This window comes from Lemur catta, chromosome 6, assembly GCF_020740605.2.
Source record: "Lemur catta isolate mLemCat1 chromosome 6, mLemCat1.pri, whole genome shotgun sequence".
Taxonomy (NCBI): domain Eukaryota; kingdom Metazoa; phylum Chordata; class Mammalia; order Primates; family Lemuridae; genus Lemur; species Lemur catta.
The window spans coordinates 93,131,008-93,157,267 of NC_059133.1; the positions used below are offsets into that span (position 1 = coordinate 93,131,008).

The window sequence follows — 26,260 nt, forward strand, 5'->3', positions numbered from 1 at the left end:
AAAAATAAAAAAAGAAAGATTAGCCAGGTGTAGTGGTGCACGCCTATAGTCCCAGCTCTCAAGAACCTGAGACAGGAGGATCACTTGTGCCCAGGAGTTTGAGGTTACAGTGAGCTATGATGATGCCACTGCACTCTAGCCCAGAAGACAAAGTGAGATCCTGTCTCAAAAAAAAAAAAGTGTGGGCCGGGCGCGGTGGCTCACGCCTGTAATCCCAGCACTCTGGGAGGCCGAGGCGGGTGGATTGTTTGAGCTCAGGAGTTCGAGACCAGCCTGAGCAAGAGCGAGACCCCGTCTCTACTAAAAATAGAAAGAAATTATATGGACAGCTAAAAATATATATAGAAAAAAAAAAAAACTTAGCCGGGCATGGTGGCGCATGCCTGTAGTCCCAGCTACTCGGGAGGCTGAGGCAGAAGGATTACTTGAGCCCAGGAGTTTGAGGTTGCTGTGAGCTAGGCTGACGCCACGGCACTCTAGCCAGGGTAAAAAGAGCGAGACTCTGTCTCAAAAACAAAACAAAACTGTGAGCTATTATACAAAGCCAGCCTTCTTAGTATCAAATCTTGAATTTGACACCTACCAGCTGTGTGATTTGGGGCAAGGAACCCTAATTCTCTGGGTCCTAGAGTCCTTGTGGGCATGAAAATAACATCTACCTGCATCAGTCGGAATAGGCGGGGTTACACCATGGTAACAAGGGAGCTCTAGTCCTCAGCGGGCCAACACCTCAAAATTTATTTCTTGCTCATACAAAGTCTGCTGTGGGTCTGGGTGACTGTGTAGGCAGAAGTCCTTGTGCCATGGCTCAGTGATACAACTGGCTTTTTCATGTGGCAATTCAGTGCTTGCACAGCTCCCTGTGCACTGTTGTCCGGGCAGGGGACAGTCTGTTGTGTGTACTTTAATTCATTCCTTTTCATTGCTGAAAACTATTCCATGGTATGGATATAATCATTCACCAATTGAAGGACATCTAGGTTGCCTAGTTGTTGGATATTATGACTAAAGCTGCTATAAACATTTGGCTGTTTTTTTTTGTTTGTTTGTTTGTTTTTGAGACAGAGTCTCGCTCTGTTGCCTGGGCTAGAGTGAGTGCCGTGGCGTCAGCCTAGCTCACAGCAACCTCAAACTCCTGGGCTTAAGCGATCCTATTGCCTCAGCCTCCCGAGTAGCTGGGGCTACAGGCATGCGCCACCATGCCCGGCTAATTTTTTTTTCTATATATATTCTTAGTTGGCCAGATAATTTATTTCTATTTTTTAGTAGAGATGGGATCTTGCTCTTGCTCAGGCTGGTCTCGAACTCCTGACCTCCAGCTATCCACCCACCTCGGCCTCCCAGGGTGCTAGGATTACAGGCGTGAGCCACCGCGCCCGGCCTTGCTATAAACATTTGTGTGCAGATTTTTGTATGAACATAAGTCTTCATTGCTTTAGGATAAATACCTAAGAATGCAAAATTGTTGGGTTGTTGCATGTTTCATTTTTTACAAAACTGTCAAACAGTTTTCCAGAGTGGTTGTATCATTTTACATTCCCACCAACAGTGAAAGAGTGACCCAGTTTCTCTACATCCTCACCAGCCTTTGGTGTTGTCACTATTTTTTATTTTAGCCATTCTGATAGGTGTAGTGATCTCTTACTGTGGTTCTAATTTACATTTCCCTAATGACTAATGATGTCAAACACCTTTTCATGTGCTTATTTGCCATCTGCATATTCTCTTTGGTGATATGTCTGTTTATGTCTTTTGCCCATTTTCTAATTGAATGTTTGTTTGTTTGTGTTGGTGTTGAGTCTTGAGAGTTGTCTGTATATTCTAGTATATTCTAGATACCAGTCCTTTGTTGGATATGCGGTTTTTGGATATGTTTTCCTTATTCTATAAATCATCTTTTCTTCTTCTTAATAGGGTCTTTGCAGAGCAAAAGTTTTTACTTTTGATGAAGATCAATTTGTTGATTTTTCCTTTTATGGATGGTACTTTTGATGTTAAGTCTAAGAATTCTTTGCCAAGACTAAATCCTGAAGATTTTCTCCTATGTTCTATGTTTATACATTTTACATTTTTTAAGTTCAAAATGCATTTTGACTTAAGTTTAAAGTAAGATATAGGACTTAACGTTTGTCGTTGTTTATGTTCCTCTTGTTTTTACCTATAGATATGCAAGTGCTAGAGCCACCATTTATTGAAAAGGCTGTATTTCCTCCACTGAATTACTTTTGCGTCTTTGTTTAAAAAAAACAGTTGGACATATTTATGTGGAATTCTTTCTGTGTTCTCTGTTTTGATCCACTGATCTACTTGTCTATCCCCTTCTGTCAATACCACACAGTCTTGATTACTCTAGCTATATAATGTCTTGAAATCCAACGAACTCATTTCTACTATTTTATTCTTCTTTTTTGAAATTATTTTAGCACTTCTAGTTCCTTTGGTTTTCCAAATAAATTTTAAAATAGACTTACTTATATATACAAAAAATCCTTCTGGTATTTTGACAGGAATTATGTTAAACCTGTTTATTAATTTGGGGAGAATTGACATCTTTATTACATTAAGTCTTCTAATCCATGAGCATGGTATGCCTCTCCATTTATTTAGATCTTCTCAAGTCAGCATTGTGTAGTTTTTAGCATATTAATTCTATGCATATTTGTTAGATTTATATCTAAGTATTTCTTTTTAGTTTGAGCAATTATAAATGATTATTATAAGCAATTATAAATGATATTAATTTCTATGTACTCATGCTCATTGCTAATATATAGAAATACAATAGATTTTTGTATATTTATCTTATATTTTGTAATCTTGATGAACTTACTTATTAATTCTAAGAGGATTTTTTGTAGATTCTTTGAGATTTTCTGCATAAGTAATCATGTCATCTACAAATAGGAACAGTTTTATTCCTTCCTTTCTGATCAGTATTCCTTTTCTTGCCTAATTGCACTGGTTAGGGATTGCAGTATTATGTTGAATAAGAGTTGTGAGATCAGACATCTTTGTCTTGTTCTTGATCTTAGGGGGAAAGTATTCAGTCTTTCACCATTAAGTATAATGTTAGTTGTATTTTTTGGTTTTTTAGGTGCTTTTTAAATTTTCACTCAGCTCAGTGTATTTTCTTTATTTCTCTTAAGACTTCCTCTTCGAGCATGGAATACTTAAAAGTTGTTGTTGTTTCCAAGTGTTTGGAGCTTTTCCTGTTATCTTTCTAGTATTTCTTTATTTTATTCCGTGTAGCCAGAGAACACACTCTGTATGCTTTCAATTCTTTTAAATTTACTGAAGTTTGTTTTATGGCTCAAAATATGGGCTATCATGGTGTATGTTTTGTGGACATTTGAAAAGAATGTGTATTTTGCTGTTGGTAGGCAGAGTGTTCCATAAATGTCAATTAGATCCTATTGGTTGATGCTGGTGTTGAGTTCTTCTATATCCTTGTTGATTTTCTGTATAGTTTTTCTACCAATTGCTGTGAGAGGATTGTTGGTGACTCCAATTATCAATATGGATTTATCTATTTTCTAAAAGGAAAAGGTTCTATCACTTTTTCCTTCACATATTTTGCTGCCCTGTTGTTTGGTGCATACACATTTAGGATTACTATGACTTCTTGGTGGATTGATTTTTTCATCATTATATAATGTCCTTCTCTGTCTCTGACAGTTTTTTTTGCACTGAAGTTGACTTTAATATTAATATCCACTCCTAGTTTCCTTTGATTAATACGTGCATGGTATATTTTACTCCATCCTTTTACCTTCAACCTGCCTATATCATTATATTTGAAGTGAGTTTCTGTAGACTGCATATTGTTGAGTTATGCTTTTTAATCCACTTTCTCAATCTCTGTCTTTTAACAGATATATTTAGACCATTTACATTTAATGTAATTATTGATATGTTAGGGCTTACGTGTGCCATTTTACTTTTGTTTTCTGTTTTTTCTCTTTTCTTTTTTCCTGCCTTCATAGGGTTTACTTTTTTTTTTTTTTTTTTTTTGAGACAGAGTCTCACTCTGTTGCCTGGGCTAGAGTGCCATGGTGTCAGCCTAGCTCACAGCAACCTCAAACTCCTGGGCTCAAGCAATCCTCCTGCCTCAGCCTCCTGAGTAGCTAGGACTACAGGCATGCACCACCATGCCCAGCTAATTTTTTCTGTATATATTTTTAGTAGTCCATATAATTTCTTTCTACTTTCTTTAGAGAGGGGGTCTCACTCTTGCTCAGGCTGGTCTTGAACTCCTGAGCTCAAACGATCCACCCGCCTCAGCCTCCCAGAGTGCTAGGATTACAGGCGTGAGCCACTGCGCCCAGCCTATAGCGGTTACTTGAACATTTTTTTTTGGTAACAAACTTTTTAAGAATAGTTTTATATTTACAGAAAAATTGTGACAATGGTATAGAGCTGTGGGGGTAATGCTGCCAGTCTGTTGGGCCTGGAGGGGAAAGCAGCAAACCAAAGAGGATTCTTCTTGAGTCTTAAGATCTAATGGCCTTCGCCTTTCTAAGGTTTGGACTTGCTTAGAACCCAAAACCCCTTCTTCCTATTTGATTTCTCCCTTTTGGAATGGGAATGTCTGCCCCATGCCTATGCACATATGGAAACACATAACTTGCCTGATTTCACAGATTTGCTACTGGAAAGAAATTTTGCCTCAGGATGAATTGTCCCTCGAGTCTCACCCATATCTAATTTAGGTAATATTTAGATGAGACTTTGGACATTAGACTTTGGAGTTGATGCTGGAATGAGTTAAGTCTTCGGGGGATGTTGGGATGGAATGAATGTATTTTGCAGAATACTATGGACTGAATTGTGTCCCCCTTCAAATTCATGTGTTGAAGCCTTAACCCCTGAAGTGATGGTATTTTGACATGTGACCTTTGGGAGATTATTAAGTTTAGATAGAGGTTATGAGTATGGGACTTTTGTAATGGGATCAGTGCCCTTATGAGAAGAGATACGAGAGAACCTGCTTTCTCTCTCTCTGCCATGTGAGGACACAGCACAAAGGCAACTGTCTGCAAGCCAAGAAGAGATCCCTCACCAGAGCCTGACCATGCTAATACTCTGAAATCAGACTTCTAGCCTCCAGAATTATGATAGATAAATTTCTGTTGTTTAAGCCACCCAGTCTATGGTGTTTAATATTTTGCTATGGCATGGCTAGAAGACTGATACATATATCCACTCCATTTTCTTGAATTTCACACAGGTACCATAGTTCAAATTTTCCCTCATTGGTAGATATTAGGTTGAATTCTATTTTTGATATTACAAACAATTCTTATCTTTTTTTATCAACTCCTTAGTCAACTTGCAAAGCAATTCTTATAACAATGTCCTTACACAGATATTACTAAGTATTCACAATCAATAACTATTAATAGGTCAAGGGTTTTTAAGTTTGTATTTATTAAATATTGCCAGATTGGCCAGGTGTGGTGGCTCATGCCTGTAATCCTAGCTTTCTGGAAGGCCGAGGTGAGAGGATAGCTGGAGCTCAGGGGTTCGACATCAGCCTGAGTACAGTGAGACCTTGTCTCTAGAGAAAAGAAACAAACAAACAAAAAAATACACAAAACCACAAAACCCAGCCAGGCATTGTGGTGTGCGCCTGTAGTCATGCCTGTAGCCCCAGCTACCCAGGAGGCTGAGGCAGAAGGGTCGCTCACAGCCCAGGACCCAGAGCTTGCAGTGACTACAATCACCACACTCTACCCAGGAACCCCGAATGACACTCTGTCTGAACAACAACAAAAAAAAAACCAGGGAAACTGATGGAGCACCTACTTCAAATATTGCCAGATTACTTTAAAAAGTCATTCTAATTCCCATTATAATGTAACAGGGAAGTAGGATAAAAGGTATTTACAGTATGACATCATTTATGTAATAATATACATTTTATTTTCCACACTGAACAAGATTGGAAGGAAATAAATCAAAATGTTAGCAGAGGATATCTCTGAACAATAGAAGTATGCATGCATTTTATTTTATTCCTTATTTTTTTCTGCACATACAAAATATCTGTAATGACCATGTAATACTTTTTTTTTTTTTTGAGACAGGGTCTTGCTCTGTTGCTGGAGCTGGAGTGCAGTGGCATTATTATAGCTTACTGCAACCTCAAACTCCTGGACTCAAGCGATCCTCCTGCCTCAGCCTCCCAAGTGGCTGGGACTACAGGTGTATGCCAACACGCCCAATTAATTTTTCTATTTTTTGTAGAGATGGGTCTCGCTCTTGCTCAGGCTGGTCTTGAACTCCTGACCTCAAGTGATCCTCCCGCCTCAGCCTCCCAAAGTGCTAGGATTAAGGTGTGAGCCATCATGCCTGACTAATAGTTCTTAAATCATGAGAAAAAACAGTAACATCAATAAAATTTTTATAAAGGAAGTAATATATTGGGAAGTGTAGATTAATATACAGTCAAACCTTATTATAGAAGATGCTATTTCAGCAAAGTTTGTGTAACAAAAAGATATCTAAAGATCAAGCTAGAAGTCCTAGCCAGAGCAATTAGGCAAGAGAAAGAAATAAAGGGCACCCAAATTGGAAAGGAGGAAGTCCAAGTGTCTCTCTTTGCAGATGACATGATTTTTTTTTTAAAGCAACACATTCCAAACCTAATGACATGATCTTATATGTAGAAACACCTAAAGATTCTACCAAAAGACTCTTAGAACTGATAAACAAATTCAGTAAAGTTGCAGGATGCAAAATTAATATGCAAAAATCAGTAGTGTTTCTATACATAAGCAATGAAGTAGCTAAAAAAGAAATCAAGAAGGCAATTACTTTACAACAGCTACAAAAAAAACCCCACCTAGGAATAAATTTAACCAAGGAGGTAAAAGAAAACTACAAAACACTGATGAAAGAAATTGAAGAGGCTACAAACAAATGGAAAGACATCCCATGCTCATGGATCAGAAGAATTAATATTGTTAAAATGACAACACTACCCAAAGCAATCTACAGATTCAATGCAATCCTTATCAAAATACCAATGGAATTCTTCACGGAAATAGAAAATAAAATCCTAAAATATGTATGGAACCACAAAAGACCTCAAATAGCCAAAGCGATCCTAAGTAAAAAGATCACACTACCAGACCTCAAAATATACAATAAAGGTGTAGTAACCAAAACAGCATGGTACTGGTATAAAAACAGGCACATAGACCAATAGAACAGAATGGAGAACCCAAAAATTAATCCATATATCTACAGCTAACTGATTTTTGACAAAGGTGCCAAGAACACTCATTGGGGGAAGGATAGTTTCTCCAATAAATGGTGCTGGAAACACTGGATATCTGCATGCACAAGAATGAAACTAGACCCCCCGCTCTCAATCTATACAATAATGAACTCAAAATGGATCAAAGACCTAAATGTAAGACCTGAAACAACAAAACTACTAGAAGAAAATATAGGGGAAATACTTTAGGACATTGGTCTGGGTATGAATAAAAGCTCAGCTGGGTACAGTAGTTCACATCTGTAATACCAGTTATTCGAAAGGCTGAGGCAGGAGGATTGCTTGAGGCCAGGAGTTTGAGATCAGCCTGGGCAACATAGTGAGATCCCATCTGTAATTAAAAAAATGTTTTTTAATTAGCTGGGCATGGTGGTGCACACCTGTACTCCCAGATGCTCTGGGGGGTAAAGGTGGGAGGATCACTTGAGCCCAGGAGTTTGAGGTTACAGGGAGCTATGATCACACCACTGCAATCTAGCTTGGGTGACAGAGCGAAACCCTGTCTCCAAGAAAAAAAGGAAGAAAGAAAAGAAAAAAAGCCTCCAGAATTAGAGAAAATATGTGCAAACTACTCATCTGACAGGGGATTAATATCCAGAATATGTAAGAAACTGAAACATCTCAACAGCAAACAAACAATCCAATTGAAAAATGAGGAAATAATCTGAACAGACATTTTTCAAGACATAGAAATGGCCAACAAATATATGAAAAAATGTTCAACATCGCTAATAATGAAGGAAATGCACATCAAAATCACAATGAGGTATCATATCATCCCAGTTAGGATGGCTATTGTCAAAAAGACACAAGAGTAACAAATGCTGATGAGAACGTGGAGAAAAGGGAAGTCCTGTACACTGGTGGGAATGCAAACTAGTACAGCCATTATGGAGATCCCTCAAGAACTTACAAATAGAACTACCATATGATCCAGCAATCCCATTACTGAGAATTTATCCAAAGTAAAGGAAATCATTATATTGAGCAGATATCTGCACCCTCATGTTTACTGCAGCACTGTTCACAATAGCTAAGACATGGAACCAACCTAGGTGTCCAACAACAGATGAGTGGATAAAGAAAATGTGGGGCCAGGCCCAGTGGCCCACACCTACGTTCCTAACAGCATGGGAGGCTGAAGCAGGAGGATCGCTTGAGGCCAGGAGTTCAAGACCAGCCTGGGCAACACAGCAAGACTTCATCTCGACAAAAAAAATTTAAAAATTAGCTGACCATGGTGGCACATGCCTGTAGTCCCAGCTACTTGGGAGGCTGAGGCAGGAGGCTTGCTTGAGCCCAGGAGATAGAGGCTACAGTGAACTATGATCACATCACTGCACTCTAGACTGGGAGACAGAGTCTAGACCCTGTCTTGAAAGGAAAGGGAAGGAAAGGAAAGGTGGTATATATATACCATGGAATACTATTTGACCATTAAAAATGAAATCTTGTCATTCGTGGCAACGTGGACGGAACTGGAAGACATTATGTTAAGTGAAATAAGCCAGGAACAGAAAATTAAACACCACATGTTCTCACTCATATGTGGAAAATAAAAATATTGATGTGATAGAAGTAAAAAGTAGACCAGAGGATACTAGAGGCTGGGAAAAGTAGGAAGAAGGGAGGGATAGGGAGAGATTTGTTAAAGGGTACAAAATTGCATCTAAATAGGAGGACTAGTTCTAGTGTTCTTTGCCACTGAAGGATGACTATAGTTAACAATAATATGATAGATAGTTTCTAACAGATAGAAGGAGGATACTGAATGTCCCCAATAAAAAGAAATGATAAATGTTTGAGATGATGGATATGCTAATTACACTGATCTGATCACCATATATTACATGTATTGAAACATCACTGAATATCCCATGAATATGTATAATTATTATTTGCCAATTAAAAATAATAAAGATCACACTGACCTGGTGCACCAATTTCACCTTTATGAATTTATCCTACAAAGACATTTGCACATGTGTCCAAAGGTTATTTACTGCAGAATTTTTAGTGATAGCAAAAAATATATAAATAAATTTTAAAAAAGCCTAAATGTCCAACAATATTCAGATAAGTCATAGTATGTAATTATACAAAGAAACTATGCAGTTACTGAAAAGAAATGAGGTAGGATATATGTATATATTTTTGCATATATGTATGAATATAGAACAGTCTTCAAAATATCTGTCTAACATCTGCCTGAAAGTCAAAAGACCAAACTCTAGCCCTAACTCTGCCTCTTAGTGGGCACAAAAGCTTGGGACAGGGACTTTATCTCCCTGTGCCTCAGCTTCCTCACCAGTAAAAGCAGAGGATTGGACTGGAGCCTTATCTTCCAGAATTCAACCATTCATAGAGTTCATCCGTGGTTTTAGCCAAATCTACCTGTCTTGTTTATTTAACATCTTTAGATGGATTCACTTTTTAAAATTAAATAAATTTATTTTAAAAGGAAATTCTGTATCACTATGATGAATGTATTACTTGCAATAAAAGGAAAGCAACTGTAAAACAAACAAACCAAACACAAAGATAGCCACAGAAAAACTGAAAACAGTGTTATTATAATTTTCTCTTAAAACTAGCTGCTGAACCCTCTGATTAATCTCAATAGTACAAAAAGAGTGACAGTCCTTATATGACTCCTGCTATGATACAACTGGAAGTAAAACATTACCTTTGGCAAAAGAAATTCTCTTAAGAGAAAAGAAAACAAAACAAAAACCACCTACGAAATGTTTTGGCAAAAAAATTGAATGGAAACTTAAGTCTCTATATCTAACCAACAATCTATAGGAGATTCAAAGGGCAGTGGAACTTGTTAAATGACACCATGGGAATGCAGCCAGCTCCTAATCAGAACATGCAAAACTTAACAGGACAATCACCTGGTTTCTTGAGCAATCAGCTACAAGAGGAATAAAAAAGGAGAGTAAAAGAATAAATTCAAAGAGATTTAAGTGACATATCAACCAAATACAATGCATGAATTTTCATTTGGATACTGATTCAAATAAACCAAATATAAAAATAATATTATGAGACAACTGGGAAATTTGAATACTGACTGGATAGTTATTGTATTAAAGGAATTATTTTTAACTCTCTGGTTTTTTTTATCAGAGACAGGGTGTCACTCTGTGGCCCAGGCTGGAGTACAGAGACTTCATCATAGATCAATGCAGCTTCGAACCCCTGGGCCTGGGTGATCATTCCACCTCAGCCTCTCCGGTAGCTAGGACTACAGGCACAGGCCACCACGCCTCTGTGTTTTTAATTTTTAAGGAGTGATAATGATACTGTGGATATGTTTTATAAAAGAGTCATTACACTTTAGAGATACATACTGAAGTATTTATAGATTAAATGATACAACATCTGGTATTTCCTACAAAATAATATAGTGATGGTAGGTGGGGTTTGGGGATATAGATGAAAAAAATTGGCCACAAATTGATAATTGTTAAAGCTGGGCGTGATGATGCATGGAGGTTCATTACATAATTATTTTACTCATATATATTTTGGAAGTTTTCATAATTAAAAGAATATGTTGGGCCAGGCGAGGTGGCTCACACCTGTAATCCTAGCATTCTGGGAGGCAGAGGTAGGAGTATCGCTCGAGGTCAGGATTTTGAGATCAGCAAGAGCAAGACTCCGTCTCTACTAAAAATAGAAAGAAATTAGCCTGACAACTAAAAATATGTAGAAAAATTACCCAGGCATGGTGGGACATGTCTGTAATCTCAGCTACTTGGGAGTCTGAGGCAAAAGGATCTCTTGAGCCCAGGGGTTTGAGGTTGCTGTGAGCTAGGCTGACGCCAGTGCACTCTAGCCTGGGCAACAAAGTGAGACTCTGTCTCAAAAAAAAAAAAAAAAAAAAGGAACGTTGGCTGCGTGTGGTGGCTCATGTCTGTAATCCTAGTACTCTGGAAGGATTGCTTGAGGTCAGGAGTTCAAGACCAGCCTGAGCAAGAGGAGACCCCGGTCTCTACTAAAAATAGAAAAATAGCCATCTCTACTAAAAATAGAAACATTAGCCAGGCATGGTGGCAGAAGACTGTAGTCCCCAGCTTCTGGGAGACTGAGGCGGGAGGATCGCTTGCGACCTGGAGTTGGAGGCTGCAGTACACTATGTTTGCACCTGTGAGTAGCTACAGCACTCCAGGCTGGGCAATATAAATATAGCAAGACCTCTTTAAAAAAAAACTTAAAAAAAAAAGCTAGAAAAAATATCATTCTGTTGCTTTTAATGGATTGCCTACTTGGATCTGTAGTAATAATATTTGAGAAATCATGGGTTTTATGTGATAGTTATTTTTCTAAAACTCATTAAGACCAGACAGGTGGTTCACACCTGTAATCCTAGCACTCTGGGATGCTAAGGCAGTAGGATTGCTTGAACCCAGGAGTTTGAAGTTGCTGTGAGCTAGGCTGATGCCACTGCATCTAGCCCAGGCAACAGAGTGAGACTCGGTCTCAAAAAAAAAAAAAAATATATATATATATATAAACTAATTAATTAAAACTCATTAAAATAATTCATGACTATTAAAATATTCAAATTAATACACCGCTGAAAGCCATTCCCTGGGATGCCAGCAAGAGTGTCACTGGGTTTCTGTCAATCCAAGCCTTTTGGGATCCCAGAATGTACTAGAAGCAGGTCTCCGGCACCAGGGTTGTTTGATCCATACTCTGTTTTCCTCCCTGGATGGGGAGCCAGGCAACCCTACCTGTAGTCCAGAAGGAGCTGGAGCCCTGTTTTCCCAGAATCCTGGTCTGGTTCGAGTGCTTCCAGGCGAAGGGTACGGCCTTCTTCTGCGAAGCTTTGCAGGGCAGCTCCACGGTATCCCCCTTTCTGCCCAGCACCACTTCCTTTCCCTGAGTGACTGCCGGTAGCAGCGCTGGGTGGACAAGAAGGGAGTCAGGCCTCAGCGCTGCCACTGTCCACCCCGCACCTTTGCATTTCCCTCCCATGCCATCTGCACTGTGACCCCAGGTCTGAGAACTTACCCAGCTGCAGCACCAGGAGCAGGTGCCTAAAAGAGCTTCCCCGGTTCATTGTGGCCTTGTTGAGGTAGGCAGGGGCCTGGGCCATCGGGGACCCCAGCCTGCAGAAATGGCAGGGCCTGAGGGAGATACTGATGGTGAGTCAGCAGGCATTACTGGGCCCGGGGCATGTGGGGACAATCTCCCCTCAGGACACTTACAGCCAGCCCAGGGAACTGGACTTGCATACCACTAACCAGACACCCTGCGGGACATGCCGCAAAGTGCTGTGCCCAGGCAAGGAGTGGGCTCTTTGCCAGGTGGGATCACAAGAGGATTCACGGAGAAGGTGGTGGCAAATTGGCGGGGACTGAAACCATGGAGCCAGGCTAGGACGTGAAGTCGCTGGATGCTGTGCTGAGATGCTGGGACTTGATCCTGGGTACTAGGAGCCAGTGGAGGAGTTTACGTGGGGATGATGACTAGGTCTGCAAAGTAGATCCCTTCCACTGTTGTATGGAAGATGAACTGGAGGTGGTGAAGCCCCAGAGGCAAGACTGCAACAATCTCAGTGAGAAAAGATGAGGCCTGAGCTAAGGTAGTGGCTGCAGGGATGTGGGAAAAGAGTTGAAGGACAGTGGACAGTTCTGAAGTAAAGCTCCCAGAAAACTGGGCCTGGTGCAAGCCTCAGGGAGAGAGGGATCAGGGAGACAAAGAGCAGAGGGCCATTTCCCTGCTCAATATCCAACCAACCCTACTAGGCCTCTGAGCAGACCAAGCAGAAAATGCTATTCCAGAGTTTACAGCATGGCACGGTTTCCGTGGGCTTGGAAGACAGTCAAGGCTGGGGGTGGGAAGGGAGAGTGCAGAAAGGCTCTGAATGGACCGAAAGGAACGGGCAGCAATGCTGGAGGAGTGATTCTCAAAGTGTGGTCCCGGGTCAGGCAGCGGCATTACCTAGGAACTTGTGAGGAATGCAGATTCTCAGGCCCGCTCTAGACCTGCTGAATCAGACACTGGGGGTTGGTCTAGTCATCTGTGTTTTCACAAGCCTCCAGGAGACTGATCATACTCAAGTTTAAAAACCCGAGTTAGTAATCCTAGCACTCTTGAGCTCAGGAGTTTGAGACCAGCCTGAGCAAGAGTGAGACCCTGTCTCTACTAAAAATAGAAAAATTAGCCAGGCATGGTGCCGCACACTTGTAGTCCCAGCTACTCAGGAGGCTGAGGCAGGAGGATCACTTGAGCCCAGGAGTTTGAGGTTGCTGTGAGCTAGGCTGACGCCATGGCACTCTAAGCCCAGGTGACAGAGCGAGACTGTCTCAAAAAACAAAAACAAAAAACAAAAACCAGAGTTAGATGGAAAGGAAAGCACTGCCCCTCTCTGGTGTGCAAAGGCGGTGGGGATGTGCAGGGAGGCTGGGGAGTAGAGAGGGCTCCAGGGAGGAGATGGGGAGCTGGGGTGGGACAGGCCGCTGGGGTCTGACTGTTAATCCTGACAGGCAGATTGGAGTGCTGTCATGGAGGTGACTAGGAGCCACTGCTGATCTTTGAGCAGAGATGTGACGTGTCTGTGTAGAGTTTTGGAAGCTTGATGTGGTAACTGGGAACCAGATGACATGGGACTAGGGTAGGGTCTGAAGGGAGGCCACCCAGAAAGCACCTCGAAGGCAGGCAGGAGGCCAGGGCAGTGGCTCACGTCTATAATCCCAGCACTTTGGGAGGCCAAGGTGGAAGGATCACTTGAGGCCAGGAGTTCAAGACCAACCTGAGCAACATAGTGAGACCTCATCTCTACAAAAAAATAGAAAAATTAGCCAGGCAGGGTGGCTCATGCCCATATCGTCCCAGCTACTCGTGAGGCTGAGGCGGGAGGATCATTTGAGCCCCAGGAGCTCGAGGCTACAGTGAGCTAGGGTGATGCCACTGCACTCTAGCACAGGTGACAGAGCAAGACCCTGTCTCAAAAAAAAAAAAAAAGGCAGGTGCATGGCTCAAGTGTCTTTGAAGCCCAGGCCCAGGCCATTAGAGGGCCTCAGAGGGATGACTGTCTGGGGAAGGTTCCCCAAGCACCTGGTCCTGGGCTGCTGAGATGAGATCCTGCCTCCAGATTTCCAATTCTGTCTCCCAGGCCGGGTCTTTCTTTCCCCTAGTGGCACCTTTGCCATCTGAGCAGCGACCTGCCTACTCTGAACCCCACTGCACCCTCTCCCTGGCATGCCCTGCCGTCTGGGATGACTTGAGTTCCCATGTCTCTCCCACCAGCTCAAGCCCCTTGAGGACAGAGATGATGGTCCAGCCGGCTGTGAGGCCACCGCAGGCCTGACCCCAGCTGGAGCACAGAGAAATGACTCGTGTTCACTTAAACCAAGTTGACTTCAATCACTGATTTCCTCTTTCGATACTCACTAATACACAACTCATGGTACGGATGTAGCACTCACGGGACGTGCTGGGGGCTTGGTCCTCCTGCTGAGGTTTGGGAGAAGATTAAAAAAGCCCCTCCAGTTACTCCATCTGCTTGGAGGAGGAATTACCCACAGCCTAACACGTGGTAGGTGCTTGAAATAGACAGACAGATTTTTTTTTTTTTTTTTTTTTTTGAGACAGGGTCTTGGTCTGTCACCCAGGCCGAGTGTAGTGGCATCATGATAGCTCACTGCAGCCTCAACTCCTGGGCTCAAGTGATCCTCCTGCCTAATCTTTCTATTTTTTGTAGAGACAGGGTCTCACCATGTTGCCCAGCCTGGGCTCAAACTCCTGGCCTCAAGTGATCTTTCTGCCTTGGCTTCTCAAAGTGCTGGGATTATAGGCGTGAGCCTGGCTGATAGATTTTGTTTAAACCCGGCAAGTAGGAACATAAGAGGTCAGGAAGGGGGTTTCCAGAAAAGGAGGGAGGGAGACTAGTCCTAGTCACAGTGAGATTGTTTACAAGTTAGCCTGGGGCACGGGAAGCGCTCAGAGGAAGGCTGGGTGAGAAGAGTGGGGCAAGGGCAGCCTTCCACTTCCACTCAAGGTGACTGCCACTGTCCCCATCCCAGACTGACTGAACTGGATGAGCAGTGAAGACAGGACAGTCTCCATACAGGATCACCCTTCTCTGGGATATCCTGATTCAGCTCACCCTGGTGAGATGCCTGCAGAAGGCTGGGGACATCTTGCCCTTTCCTCATATGGTGGCCACTTTGAGTCCCCTCACCCCAAGTCCTGCAGTTGGTGCAGAGAGCCACCTCCCTGTCTCCAGCTCCCTGCACCGCCCGTCTCACCCCAGGGCGCAGCTTAGGGGAGGAGGCTGTGGGTTTCCAGCTGCTGCTTCCTTTGGTGCTTTGGGCTTCCGCTGCCACCCCAGAGAGCTGGCCTTTGGTTCCCACATCCTCAGCAACCCCAGAGATGCTCTGCCCCAGTACAGTACCATCCTGTATACCATCACCCCAAGGGACTGAGAGACCGGAGGGCTCGCTGATCCCTTGAGGAGATCCTGGCACCTTTTCCTCCCTCCCTCCCTCTCTGCCCCACCCTCTGCTTGTCTCTCTGCTCATGTCTGTGCATTTCTGTGTCTGTGCTTCCCCACGCTTGTGCTCCAGCCTCCAGCTGCCCGTGTCTGTGTCTCTCTTCCGCTTTGCCTCACACGCCAGGAGGCCATGCTGCTTCTCCTGGGTGCCTGGAACACCCGTGTCTCTTCTTTTTCATCCTTCCCCACTCCAGCTGCCACTAAGCTCCGCTCTGGCCTGTACACAGGCATCCTGGCCTCTGGCGGCAACGCAGGCTTTGGACGAGCTTTGATGTGAAGGGAGCCCGGCCTGCAGCTGAGGGAGAATGTGAGGGAGACGCTGCAGGGTGGGAGGGACACCGTGGACAAAAGGAAATGGACAGATTTCCCAAGAAGGCACAGAGGCCTCCAGGGAGGAGGAGAGGAGGGGAGGGACAGATCTGGAGCAGCTCCTTAAAACAACAGCTACACAAGAGCACACTCCACAATCATACACAAAGTGCAGGGTGGCACAAAAAAGAGGAAAAGAAACGAAGAAACTCTGGGAGGCAAGACAGATGCACAGAGCAATAGGCCCGAAGAGAGACAAAGAGAGACGAGGAAGAGATGAGAGCAAACCAGCATGCGCATCACATGTTCTCTCAAAGCCCTTGAGGTTCCTGCCGCTCTCACCCTGGCCCAGGGATGGAACAGGAGCGAGGCTGGGGAGAGGAAGAGGGCACAGCCGCACCACAGCGACAGTCTGTGGTCCCACAGGCACTTTTATCTTCCCCCCGTAGCCTCTAAGCAGCCCACTCAAGCAAGCTGCGGGATGTGCACCCCCAGCACACCCCGTCTACTGCTGACTGGCTTCCTACGAACTTCCTAGAGACCATGACCCCTCCAAGAACCCTTGTGGTTCGGTGGCTGCAACCTCCACCTCCTCTGCTTTGCCTCAGACGCCCACACGGGGGGTGGCTGTGCCCTCGGTCCCTCCCTCGTCCCCCCAAAGATGTAGAACGGAGCTCAACTTTGGAGTCTCGTGAACACCGACCCCCACCCATTTACCACCTCCCAGCACCCAGGTATCTGGTCCCCCACCCTCATCAAAGTTATTTCATTCAGCATTTATAGGGTGTCAACAGTATTCAAGACCCTTGGCCTACCCACCTCCCCTCAACGCCACCCCTACATTACGGTCAGGGCCTAAGGCTGCTTCAAGACTTTGCCTGGAACCAGGTGGTGGGGGACTTTTTACTTAGAGGTAGACCTCTTCTGTATAAGTGCCCTCACAGTGGAAGGGGGAAATCATCTCCTGAGTATCGCGGATGCTCCTCAGCGGCGCGCTCATCTGCTGTTGAGGGCGGCCATTTTGTATCAGCCTACAGAATCTGACACAGCACAAGAAATTGTCTCTCAAAACGTGAAGTAGCCACGATCTCCCCCATTGGGTCCTACTCTCAGGCTTGCATCCCTAAAAATTTGCCCCACAAGAGCAGGACATTCCAGAATAGCTATCACACTTAGAGTGAAATCTTCAAATTCTGAAGAATGGAGCCTGTCTATTTTGAGGGATCAGACAGTGCCCCAGGAAATCTCTCCCCTAGAATAAGTCTATGAAGGGAAGGCCGAGGACACTGGGGGACAGCATGGCTTCAAGGCCACAAGGTCTTCAGAGTGGGGAAAGGACTGAGGGTGTGGAGGCAGGAGGCCGGCACTGTACCGGGCCTCCCATCGGGAGGGACGTTGAGTCCTAGGTCTCCCCCACACTCCGCCAAGCCCAGGAGGGTCTGCAAATCCTCTAACTCGCCCGGCCTTCTGAGGCACCTGAAATCAATTCTCTTAGAATCAATTTTTCTAATGACATATTTACCTAAAAATATGTATCTATCACTTTTACAGTATTTTATAGGTAAGAGCTCAGTGTCAACACTTTCTGAGAATTTTAGCTCTCCCTCTTTATTCATCATTTTAAAGATAACTAGAGTAGAAGTGCCTTTGGACATATTGTTCAAAAATCCTAAAAAAGCACAAAAGAAGACAAAAATTTAAAAATACACATAAATGCAAAAGACAGCTAAAAGAAGCTGCATAGATCAAGTGGCTTATGAAATGCTTGCAGGTATGATTTTTGGTGTGAATTTTTGGTGATTGCATTATGAGGAAAATTGATTTTGGGAGAATTGTCTCTAGATGGATTCTATTCTTTCGCTTTTTCTTGCTTTTACTTTTTTTCCTCTTTTAATTTTTTAATAGGCCTCCTACCACCTTAATATTTATTTATTCTTTCTAATTTGTTGCCTTCCTTCCTTCCCTCTTTTTCTCCTCTTTTCCCCTCTTCCAGTCTTCTGTCCTCCACTGCCCCATGACGAGCTGCCTCCCACTGCCTTTCTCAGCCTGGGGGACCCTCTCCAGTCCCCATCCCTTTCTGGTCTTGCAGTTCAGGTCCAAACTCCTCCGAGCAGCACCCACTGCTCTGGGCACTGAGCTGTGCACGGTGGGGACGAAGAGAGGAGTATGGCGTTGCCCCTGGCCTCTGGGAGCTCACAGCTCCAGCAGGAGATTACTGTTTATGACCAGTTCCAAGAGAAATGCGACAGAAGGCAGCCAGAGCTGTGGGCAGAGAACTGAGAGTCCAGCACATTCCCGCGCATCTGCCACGTTCCCTCCCCTTCCCAGCTCCTGGAAAGGAATGAAGCCCAGTCTGACTATCTTACCTCCTGTCTTTCTTCCACTCTGCTTCTCGCACAGGTGTGTCTATGTGAGGCCTTGAACTCTGCAACCAGGAGCCCACTGGGGAGAGGGCTTTGTGACTTCTGCAGAGAGGTGCTTAAACGAGAGAGACAGGAAGCCCGAAGGGAGGCTCCTCCACACCCCAGGCCTGGGCCGGCCCCCAACGTCACCATGTGGGGCTGGGGTCCCCACCCCCCTGGCTCTCAAGGAAGATGTCAAAGTGAAAATGCCAAAGTTAAGGGAAAAAGTGAAGTAGAACCAGGCGGGAGCCCAGAGCGTCACTGCCACTGCTGGGTGGCAGGAAAAAGACCGCATCAGTGATACCGCCAGATCTGGCTGGGCTGCAGGGAAAGGAGTGGGAGGCAGGTGGGGACATGAGAGCAGCTGTGACACGCTCCCAAAGAGTGCTGGGCTCCAGGGCTCTGAGGGCATTTGTTCAGTGGGTGCCTCCAGGGCACCCAGGGCCTAGGAGGACACCTGAGACACCAGAGTGGTCATGAACCAGACTCTGTTCCTCTAGGACTCAGTCCCTGGCCAAGCCTCAGATGTTCTTCTCTAGCCTGTATCTCACACAAGCTCAGAGGTAGATAACCGTCTGCTCATTGGACATCTCCATTTGGATGTTCACCAGACACAGCAGACTCAACACATCCCCAGCTAACTTACCATCTTCATATGACGACAACCGTCCAAAACTACTCCACGTTTCCCAATTGGTGAGGGCTTCACCATCCACCAAGTTGCCTGAGCCAAGTAAACTGGGTGTAACCTTTGACTCCCCCTCCACCCAACCACTCCCATGTATTTATTTACCAATTCCTGTGGATATTACCTCTAAATGGCTCCCAAATCTATCTAGGTCACTGCACCACTGCCACCACTCCAATCCAAGATGCCAACATCATCCTTTGCCTGGACTACGGCTCCTGCCCCCTTGCTGGTCTACTCTCCACCCACCTTCCTCTGGGCAGTCCTCCACACCGCAGCTGGGTGATCATTTAAAGACGCACATGGGAGCATGCCATTCCCCAGTCTGAAAAAAGTAGCTAGTTCAGCCTGCAACACCAACAATTAACACAAGTGCTTCTATTTGAGACAATCATTGCACTCCGTTTGCAGCCGAAGTGCTGTGTGCTGCTTCTCATTTCATGACACGCTGTACTCAAATTTGAGATGTAATAAAATTAATATTTACTGCTTCGTCAAGGGCATTCTTAAGTGAAACTGGCATTAATTTTTTTCTTTTTTTTTACTGCAAATACCTGGCAGTGAAGAATGCAAAGACTCTAGAGTATTTTGGCGCCACTGCCTTCATTTGTGCTAAGGCAGCAGTTTTCCCCAGATGGCTCTTGCAACATTATTGCAATGTCAACATAGTTACAAAGGCAAAAAACACCCTGTTGTTTGTATGAAAATAGCTTGACCTTGAAGACCCCCTGAAAGGGTCTCAGGGACTCCCAAGGGTCTGCGGGCCACACTTAGCTTTGAGAACCACTGATCTAGATAATTTTTGTTCATTTGTCAAGATCTTAGCTATTTCTTTGGTTGTCCCCAAAATCTATTATCTCCTTCTTCTGAGTAATAGAACCCTCAATTTTTTACTGACCTCATAGCTATCCATAGTTAAGATATACTTCCCAGCCTGCCTCGAGGCTGGATGTGTCCAAGTGACTCAATTTTGATTAATGGTTACAAGTGTAAGTGTTAGGTGCAACCTCTGGGTTGCTCCTTCAAGGGAGGGTGTGTGCCCTTCCTCAACCCTTCTTTTCTGGTGGGCTGGAAAGCAAACATCCTCCCTCTTGTTCACAGCCAGCCTGCTTTTCCTGTGTACAGTCCCAAGAAGGTTCCTGCAGGCACTTGGAGCCCTGCTCTAGTCCAAACCTCTCCATTCATTCATTCATTCATATATTCACCAAGTGTTAATTGTCCACCAGCGCGCAGCACCCTGCTAGGTGCTAGGGATGTGACGTTGAGTGAGACAGATATGGTCACTGCTCTAGCTTGTGATACAGACGCTAGACCGTGAATCATTTCATTGCGATTGGACAAGTGCTACAGAGGGAGATGCGCAGAGTGCCGGCAGGTCTCAGCACAAGAGAGCCTTCTGTTAATGGGGAGAAGTGTGTATCAGGGAGCCTTGGGTTGTGCTGCAAGGGAAAGAAAGCCCAAAAAACAGAGGCTTAAGGAAGATGGAAGTTATTGCTCACATGAAAGAAGTCTGATAATCTGTGACGGGGTTAGAGAAGAAAGAAAGAAAGAGGAAAGAAAGAAAAGAAAGAACGAAAGCAAGCAAGCAAAGGAAGAAAGTCCGGAGGTGGGTGGTTCAGGGGCGAGGGAGCACCCCACTGCTCCCCAGTTGGGGCTATTTGTATCTTGTTGCCCTACCATCTGCCAGTGCGTGACTTCCTCCCGATAGTCTGAGAAGGCTACTCAGGTTCCTCAGTCTAAGTAAATTTCCCTCACGATAAGATCTCCCAGTACCCTGCACTTCTTCCTTTGTAGCTCGGGTCCAATTGTAATGAAGTTAGTCATTGTTTAGTGTCTAGCTCACAGGCTAGAGCCGTGACCACGTCTGTCTACTTAGCACTCTACCCCCAGCACCCTAGCAGAGCGCCTTGGCCCTGGTAGACCCTTATTGCTGGTTGAATACTTTTTTTATATATTACATTTTATTGATATTAAATGAATTGTGACAAAATATACATAACATAAAATTTTTCATTTTAACCATTTTTATTTACTTATTTTTAGAGACACGGTCTTATCACCCAGGCTGGAGTACAGTGGTGTGATCTTAGCTCCTCCCTGTAACCTTGAACTCCTGGGCTCAAGCAATCCTCCCGCCTGAGCTTCCGGAGTAGTTGGGTATACAGATGCACACCACCACGCCTGGCTAGTATTTTTGGTTTTTGTAGGGAAAGGATCTCACTGTGTTGCTGGGCTGGTCTCAAACTCCCGGCCTCAAGCAATCCTGCCTGCCTAGGCCTCTCAGAGTGCTGGGTTGACAGGCCTGAGCCACCGTGTCCCAGCCTAACCGTTTTTAAATGTACAGCTCTCTGTGGGATTAAGCACATTCACATGGTTGTGTGACCATCTGAAAGTTTTTCGTCTTCCCCAGCTGAAACTCTGTACCCATGAAACACTAACTCCTCATTCCGCCTTCCCCCCAGCCCCGGGCTACTGAACACTTTTTGAATGAAGAGGTTTGGACTACAGCAGGAGCACAGGGCCACAGATTTAAACTGGAGCCTGCCAGGTAATGTGATAGAAAAGCAGGTGGGCTGTGAGCAGTAGGGCAGGGTCGGGGCTCAGGTGGACTAGTGAGTACAGCAGCATCCCATAAGGGCGGCTCCGGCCGAGTTGACAGTAGAGCTTGTACCAGCATGCGAACGCAGAGTTGCCAGCTGTGCCAAAATTTTGAGAGAAGGTGGAAAACCAGACATTTATGTAATATCTCCTAATTTTAATGTTGGCAATGATTTTGTTTAACATTGGGTAGATCAAACAAAGCACGCGAAGGGCTGGCTCTACCTTCAAGCCCACCGGTTTGCAACATGGACCGGATGGACCGTGCAAGGCCGCCCAGCTCTCTGGGGGCTATGGCCTGTGACTGCCTGTGGAGATGGGCCCCTGGGAGTCAGCAACCCCCAGAACCTGGCGCTCCCTCTGGCTTTCCAAATAGGAAAAGAAAAGAGGAAGAGAGAGCACGCGTTTATAGCGACCATTTAGAATTGCTGCATGCTTTACACAGTTGTGTCTTTTATTTAATCCTCACATGAATGATAGGTCATAGGTAGTGTTCTCCAGACCACACAGATGAGGAAATGGAAATTTGAAGAGTTTTTAAAAATTGCTAAAGGTCGCAGAGTGAGTAACCATAACTGGTGGAACTGGGATTTGAATTTACCCGCTTGGACCCCATTGCCTGGATTGTCCCCCTCTTGGCACTGCCTGTCCTCTGCATTAAGAAGGGCCATCACAACGGCTCAGAGGAGTGTTCTCCCACAGCAAGGGAGGGGCTGTGAGGCTTAGCACCCCCAGGATGATTGTGCATTTTCAGAGCACTTGCACATACATTTGCACATGCCAGACCTTTCTGGTAGGCATTTTACAGAAGAAGTAACTGAGATGAAGCCATCTGCCCCATCACATGACTGAAAGCATGGACCACGGGGTTTCCAGAGGTCTCCTGGTTCCTGATCGAGAGCTATTTTTGCTGCATGAATGCTGGGTCTCCAAGCTGGAGGAGGGGGAGGGGGCCGAGTGGGGAGAAAAAGAGTTGGGGCATGGGGGAAGCTAACTTCAGAGGCTCCTGGCAGAGCACTGGAGACCAGGTTATTCTAGGGCAGCCAGTGTTGTAGGAAAGTTGAAAGACCCAGGTGCAACCTTGTGGTGGCCTCCTTACCAGAAGCCTCTTTGGCTGCACTGACACCCTCTGCCAAGGGGACTGGGGGCAGGGCTTGGGGTGGGGAATTGGAGAGGGGTCTCTGGGGCTGTTCTCTGGGAAGCAGAGTTCAGGAGGGCAGACCCCCTCTCTACCCCAGCCACATTTCCCCTGGCTCCAGGACCACTCTCAGAGGGTGGTCCCTGGGCTTCCCCCACTCCATGGGAGGTTTGAGTCGGTACATTTCAGAGCCCAGCCTGAGCTCAGCCAGCTGACACCTGCAGCCCCTTGGAGAAACTGTCAGCCACATAGCAGAGCAGATAGAACCTTTCCCCACCCCAACCCCATTCTTTTCAAAGGAGAAACTCCACCTTGGGCTGGGCCTGTGTGGGGAACCCTAAGCTCCTTGCTTGCCTCCTTTGATGGAGGGGTAGCAGCAGGGGCTAAGGCCTGAACCCCAGCGCCTCTGCCTGGTAGAGGCAGTGGGTCAGGGAACTTTCTGGGCTTACACAGGCCCCTGCCCTGCCCTGTGGAGCTGAGAAGACCAGATCAGGGTGGGAAGCCCTGGCAAATGTGACCACAGATCTTGAGGGCACAGTATGGCCTCTTGCCTGGCACACTTGACTTCCCAAGGCCCTAGACCTCATTTGGCCTCCGGAACTTCTGGGTAGCCAACAGTGGGGGGCTTTCAGGCCCATGGTAGGGCTGGGGATCCTCAGAGATGCCCCTCCCCTCTCCTGGCCTTTATTTCAGATCAGGCTTCAAGATGGACACCCCCATGTTGGCAGGAGCTAAGGCCTTGGCCAGCAGCCAGCTGAGTGAGCTGTCTTGGAGGCAGATCCTCCGCCCCAGCCCAGCCTTCAGATGCCTGCAGCGCTGGTCCACATCTTGGCAGCAACCTTTTAAGAGGTCGCAGAACTACTCAGCTAAGCTGTGCTCCTGGATTCCTGACCATGTGAGACAATACATTTATTATTTTAAATTACTAATTTTTGCATTCCCCCATTAAATTACTACTTTGGGGGTGATTTGTTATGCAGCAATAGATAACTCCTATACTCCCCTTCGTTCTCAAGGACCCCACCCACGCACCCACCCACTCCCTAAAGCTCCCTGAGCTCCCGCCACCTGACACCCCTTCCCTGCCAGGACCCCAGCCTGGATCGCTGGTGTACAGATAAACTTGGAGTCACCCAGCAAATTAACCAAGCCTCCTGGTGGCCTTTAAAGGACAGGAAAAGGGCTCGAGGTCATCTTGCTGGGTGGGAAGTGGGGCTCTGCGGGAAGAGGGGTGGGAGCAGGAGTGTCATCCCAGGAGAGATCCCACAGAGAAGCACTGTATGCACCAGCCCTCATGCCCCTCTTCCTCCTGCCTTTGCTCTTCACTTCTCTAGGGGGTGGAGGAACAAGGTGGTGCTTCACTTTGCCTCTGTCCCCTCCTTGTCCCCTCAATGAAAGAGCACGGGGAAATCCCTGCACAGGCCCTAGTGACTCTTCAGTGACTACTCTCATAAGCCCAAAGGGCATAGGATGTTATCTGGTAGAAAGGAAAAATGCCGCCCACAGAACTTTCCAGGAAACCCCTGCCCTCCTAAAACATGGGGGCCTTCACTAAGGCTGTGGAGAGGGGGGTCCTGAGGGGTAGCTGAGGAGTCTCCTCAGCAGCTGTCCCCAACCCATGGTGAAGGGTGGGAGTGATGCTTTGGAGGCTTCTAAAGGGACTTCAGGACTTCACTTGACAGTGTGATTGTCCCTAGCAAGTGCCAGAGCTTCCTCTTTCTGGTGCTACTGTTTTTCTACCTGTGACAAGGCAAGAGTCACATCCTAAGGCTCAGAATCTCAGATAACCTTAAATGGTTCACTATGCAGGTTTCAGAAGGCGGCCCTCTCTTCCTAAGGCTCTGCACAGAGCAAAGGTGTCCCCTCTCCATTCTCTGTCCCCAAGCCCCTGGCCATTGGTCTCCACAGGGACAGGTCTTCAGCCTCGTGGTCTGTCTCTCTGTGTCACTTTGCGCACAGCACACAGGCCCAGTGGGACACCATGTGCACATGCCTCCTGTTCAGTAGGCTTTTCGCCACTTGCTTTCAGGATTTTGTCCTCCTGTACAGGGTCGAGGTTCCCTGGCAGAGCTGTCTATGGCCAAAGTACAGGGACCCACACCATTGCAGGTGGAGGTCTCTGTCCCTCTGCCGGCCTTGAGGGTGCTGCTGAGGCCACGTGTGCTCTGCTGAAAGGGCCATCACCATGGCCCAGGTGGATCCCCACTCCAAGAGAGGCAAACAGAGAGGGGCACAGGCGGGCTCTGGGGTCTTCAGTATCGTTATTAGCAGTATTGTTATTAGGCTGCTTCCTCCTTCACTAATGGGTAATCAGACCAGTACGCCACACGTTTCCAAAGTCTTTTCATTATCCGATATGTGCAACAACCCCTTTTAGTGGGTTATCATCATTATCCCACTAGACAGGTGAGAAAACTGAGGCTCAGGGAGATTGGCTACGGTTGCATCAGCAGAGCTGGAATAAGTCAGGGCTCCTGGCTCCCATAGCTGCAGCAACGGCCAGGCTGGCTGTTCTCACCTAGGCCGTTGTTCACAGCCATCCCCTTTGCCACATTTGGATCATAACCTTGCCAGGGTCAGGGCTGTATCTCCTGAGGCATGCATTGGTCAGTCCCTCTCCTGAAGGGTGCACACTTATATGCTGCACACAGAGTGTGCAGAGGCACTCCCCACACACACCGCACTCTGTGCTCCACCTTGTCCACTACAGTGTTAAATTTCCTTGGGCCTGGCACAGCTAGCCCAGTGACCTCCGCTGGGGTGTGACAAGCAGTGACCACTGGGTGGCAGTGTGTTCTCATGCCTGGGACCAGAAAAGTCACCAAGGACTGAGGAACCTGGGGGGTGGGGCAGAGGTAGGTACCTCAGCTGGCTGCCGGATCTCCTGGAGGATTTACCGTGCCAGGGCTCCTCCATGCGCTGTGTGTGCATGTGTGTCAGTGTGCACACGTGCGTGCGGGCACGTGTGCACACCTGCTGCAGCCAGGGGGCTGAGGGCAAGTGCTGAACTGCAGCTGAACATGGAGTGGGGTGGGCCAGAAGGACAAAAATATAAAGGAAACCAGGGCAGCCAGCACGCCGTGGGTGGAGACGGAGGAGGGGGCTGCAGAGGTAAGGGGCGAGGGATTTTTAGAGCTTCAGAGAAATGATTACCCAGGGGAGACACACACACACACCAAGGAAGAAACAAAGCGGCCAGAAACAGAAAAGGGGAAGATGAGGGAGACCGGCTGGGGAAAGTAGGTTAGGAGGCTAGAGTGGGAGAAGGGAGCCCCCAGAGACTGGGGAGAGACAGGGACCTTCACTGGACAAGAACGAGTCAGACTCAGGC

At 46.1% G+C, this 26,260-nt stretch overlaps 1 protein-coding gene across 2 annotated transcripts in view; it reads right to left on the reverse strand.

The window, feature by feature from the left end:
- CD4 (CD4 molecule) overlaps positions 1–18,582 on the reverse strand; it is a 30,398-nt gene extending 11,816 nt beyond the window's left edge. For both annotated transcript variants that reach the window (XR_006735874.1, XM_045554464.1), the window contains exons 1-3: positions 18,470–18,582; positions 12,308–12,423; positions 12,028–12,198 (exon numbers count right to left, since the gene is read on the reverse strand). Coding sequence is in view for 1 of the 2 variants with exons in the window: in XM_045554464.1 (XP_045410420.1) it covers positions 12,028–12,198; positions 12,308–12,392 (256 nt within the window). In the remaining variant the exon portion in view is untranslated. The remainder of the gene's footprint in view (positions 1–12,027; positions 12,199–12,307; positions 12,424–18,469) is intronic.
- Between the last annotated feature and the right edge of the window lie 7,678 nt (positions 18,583–26,260).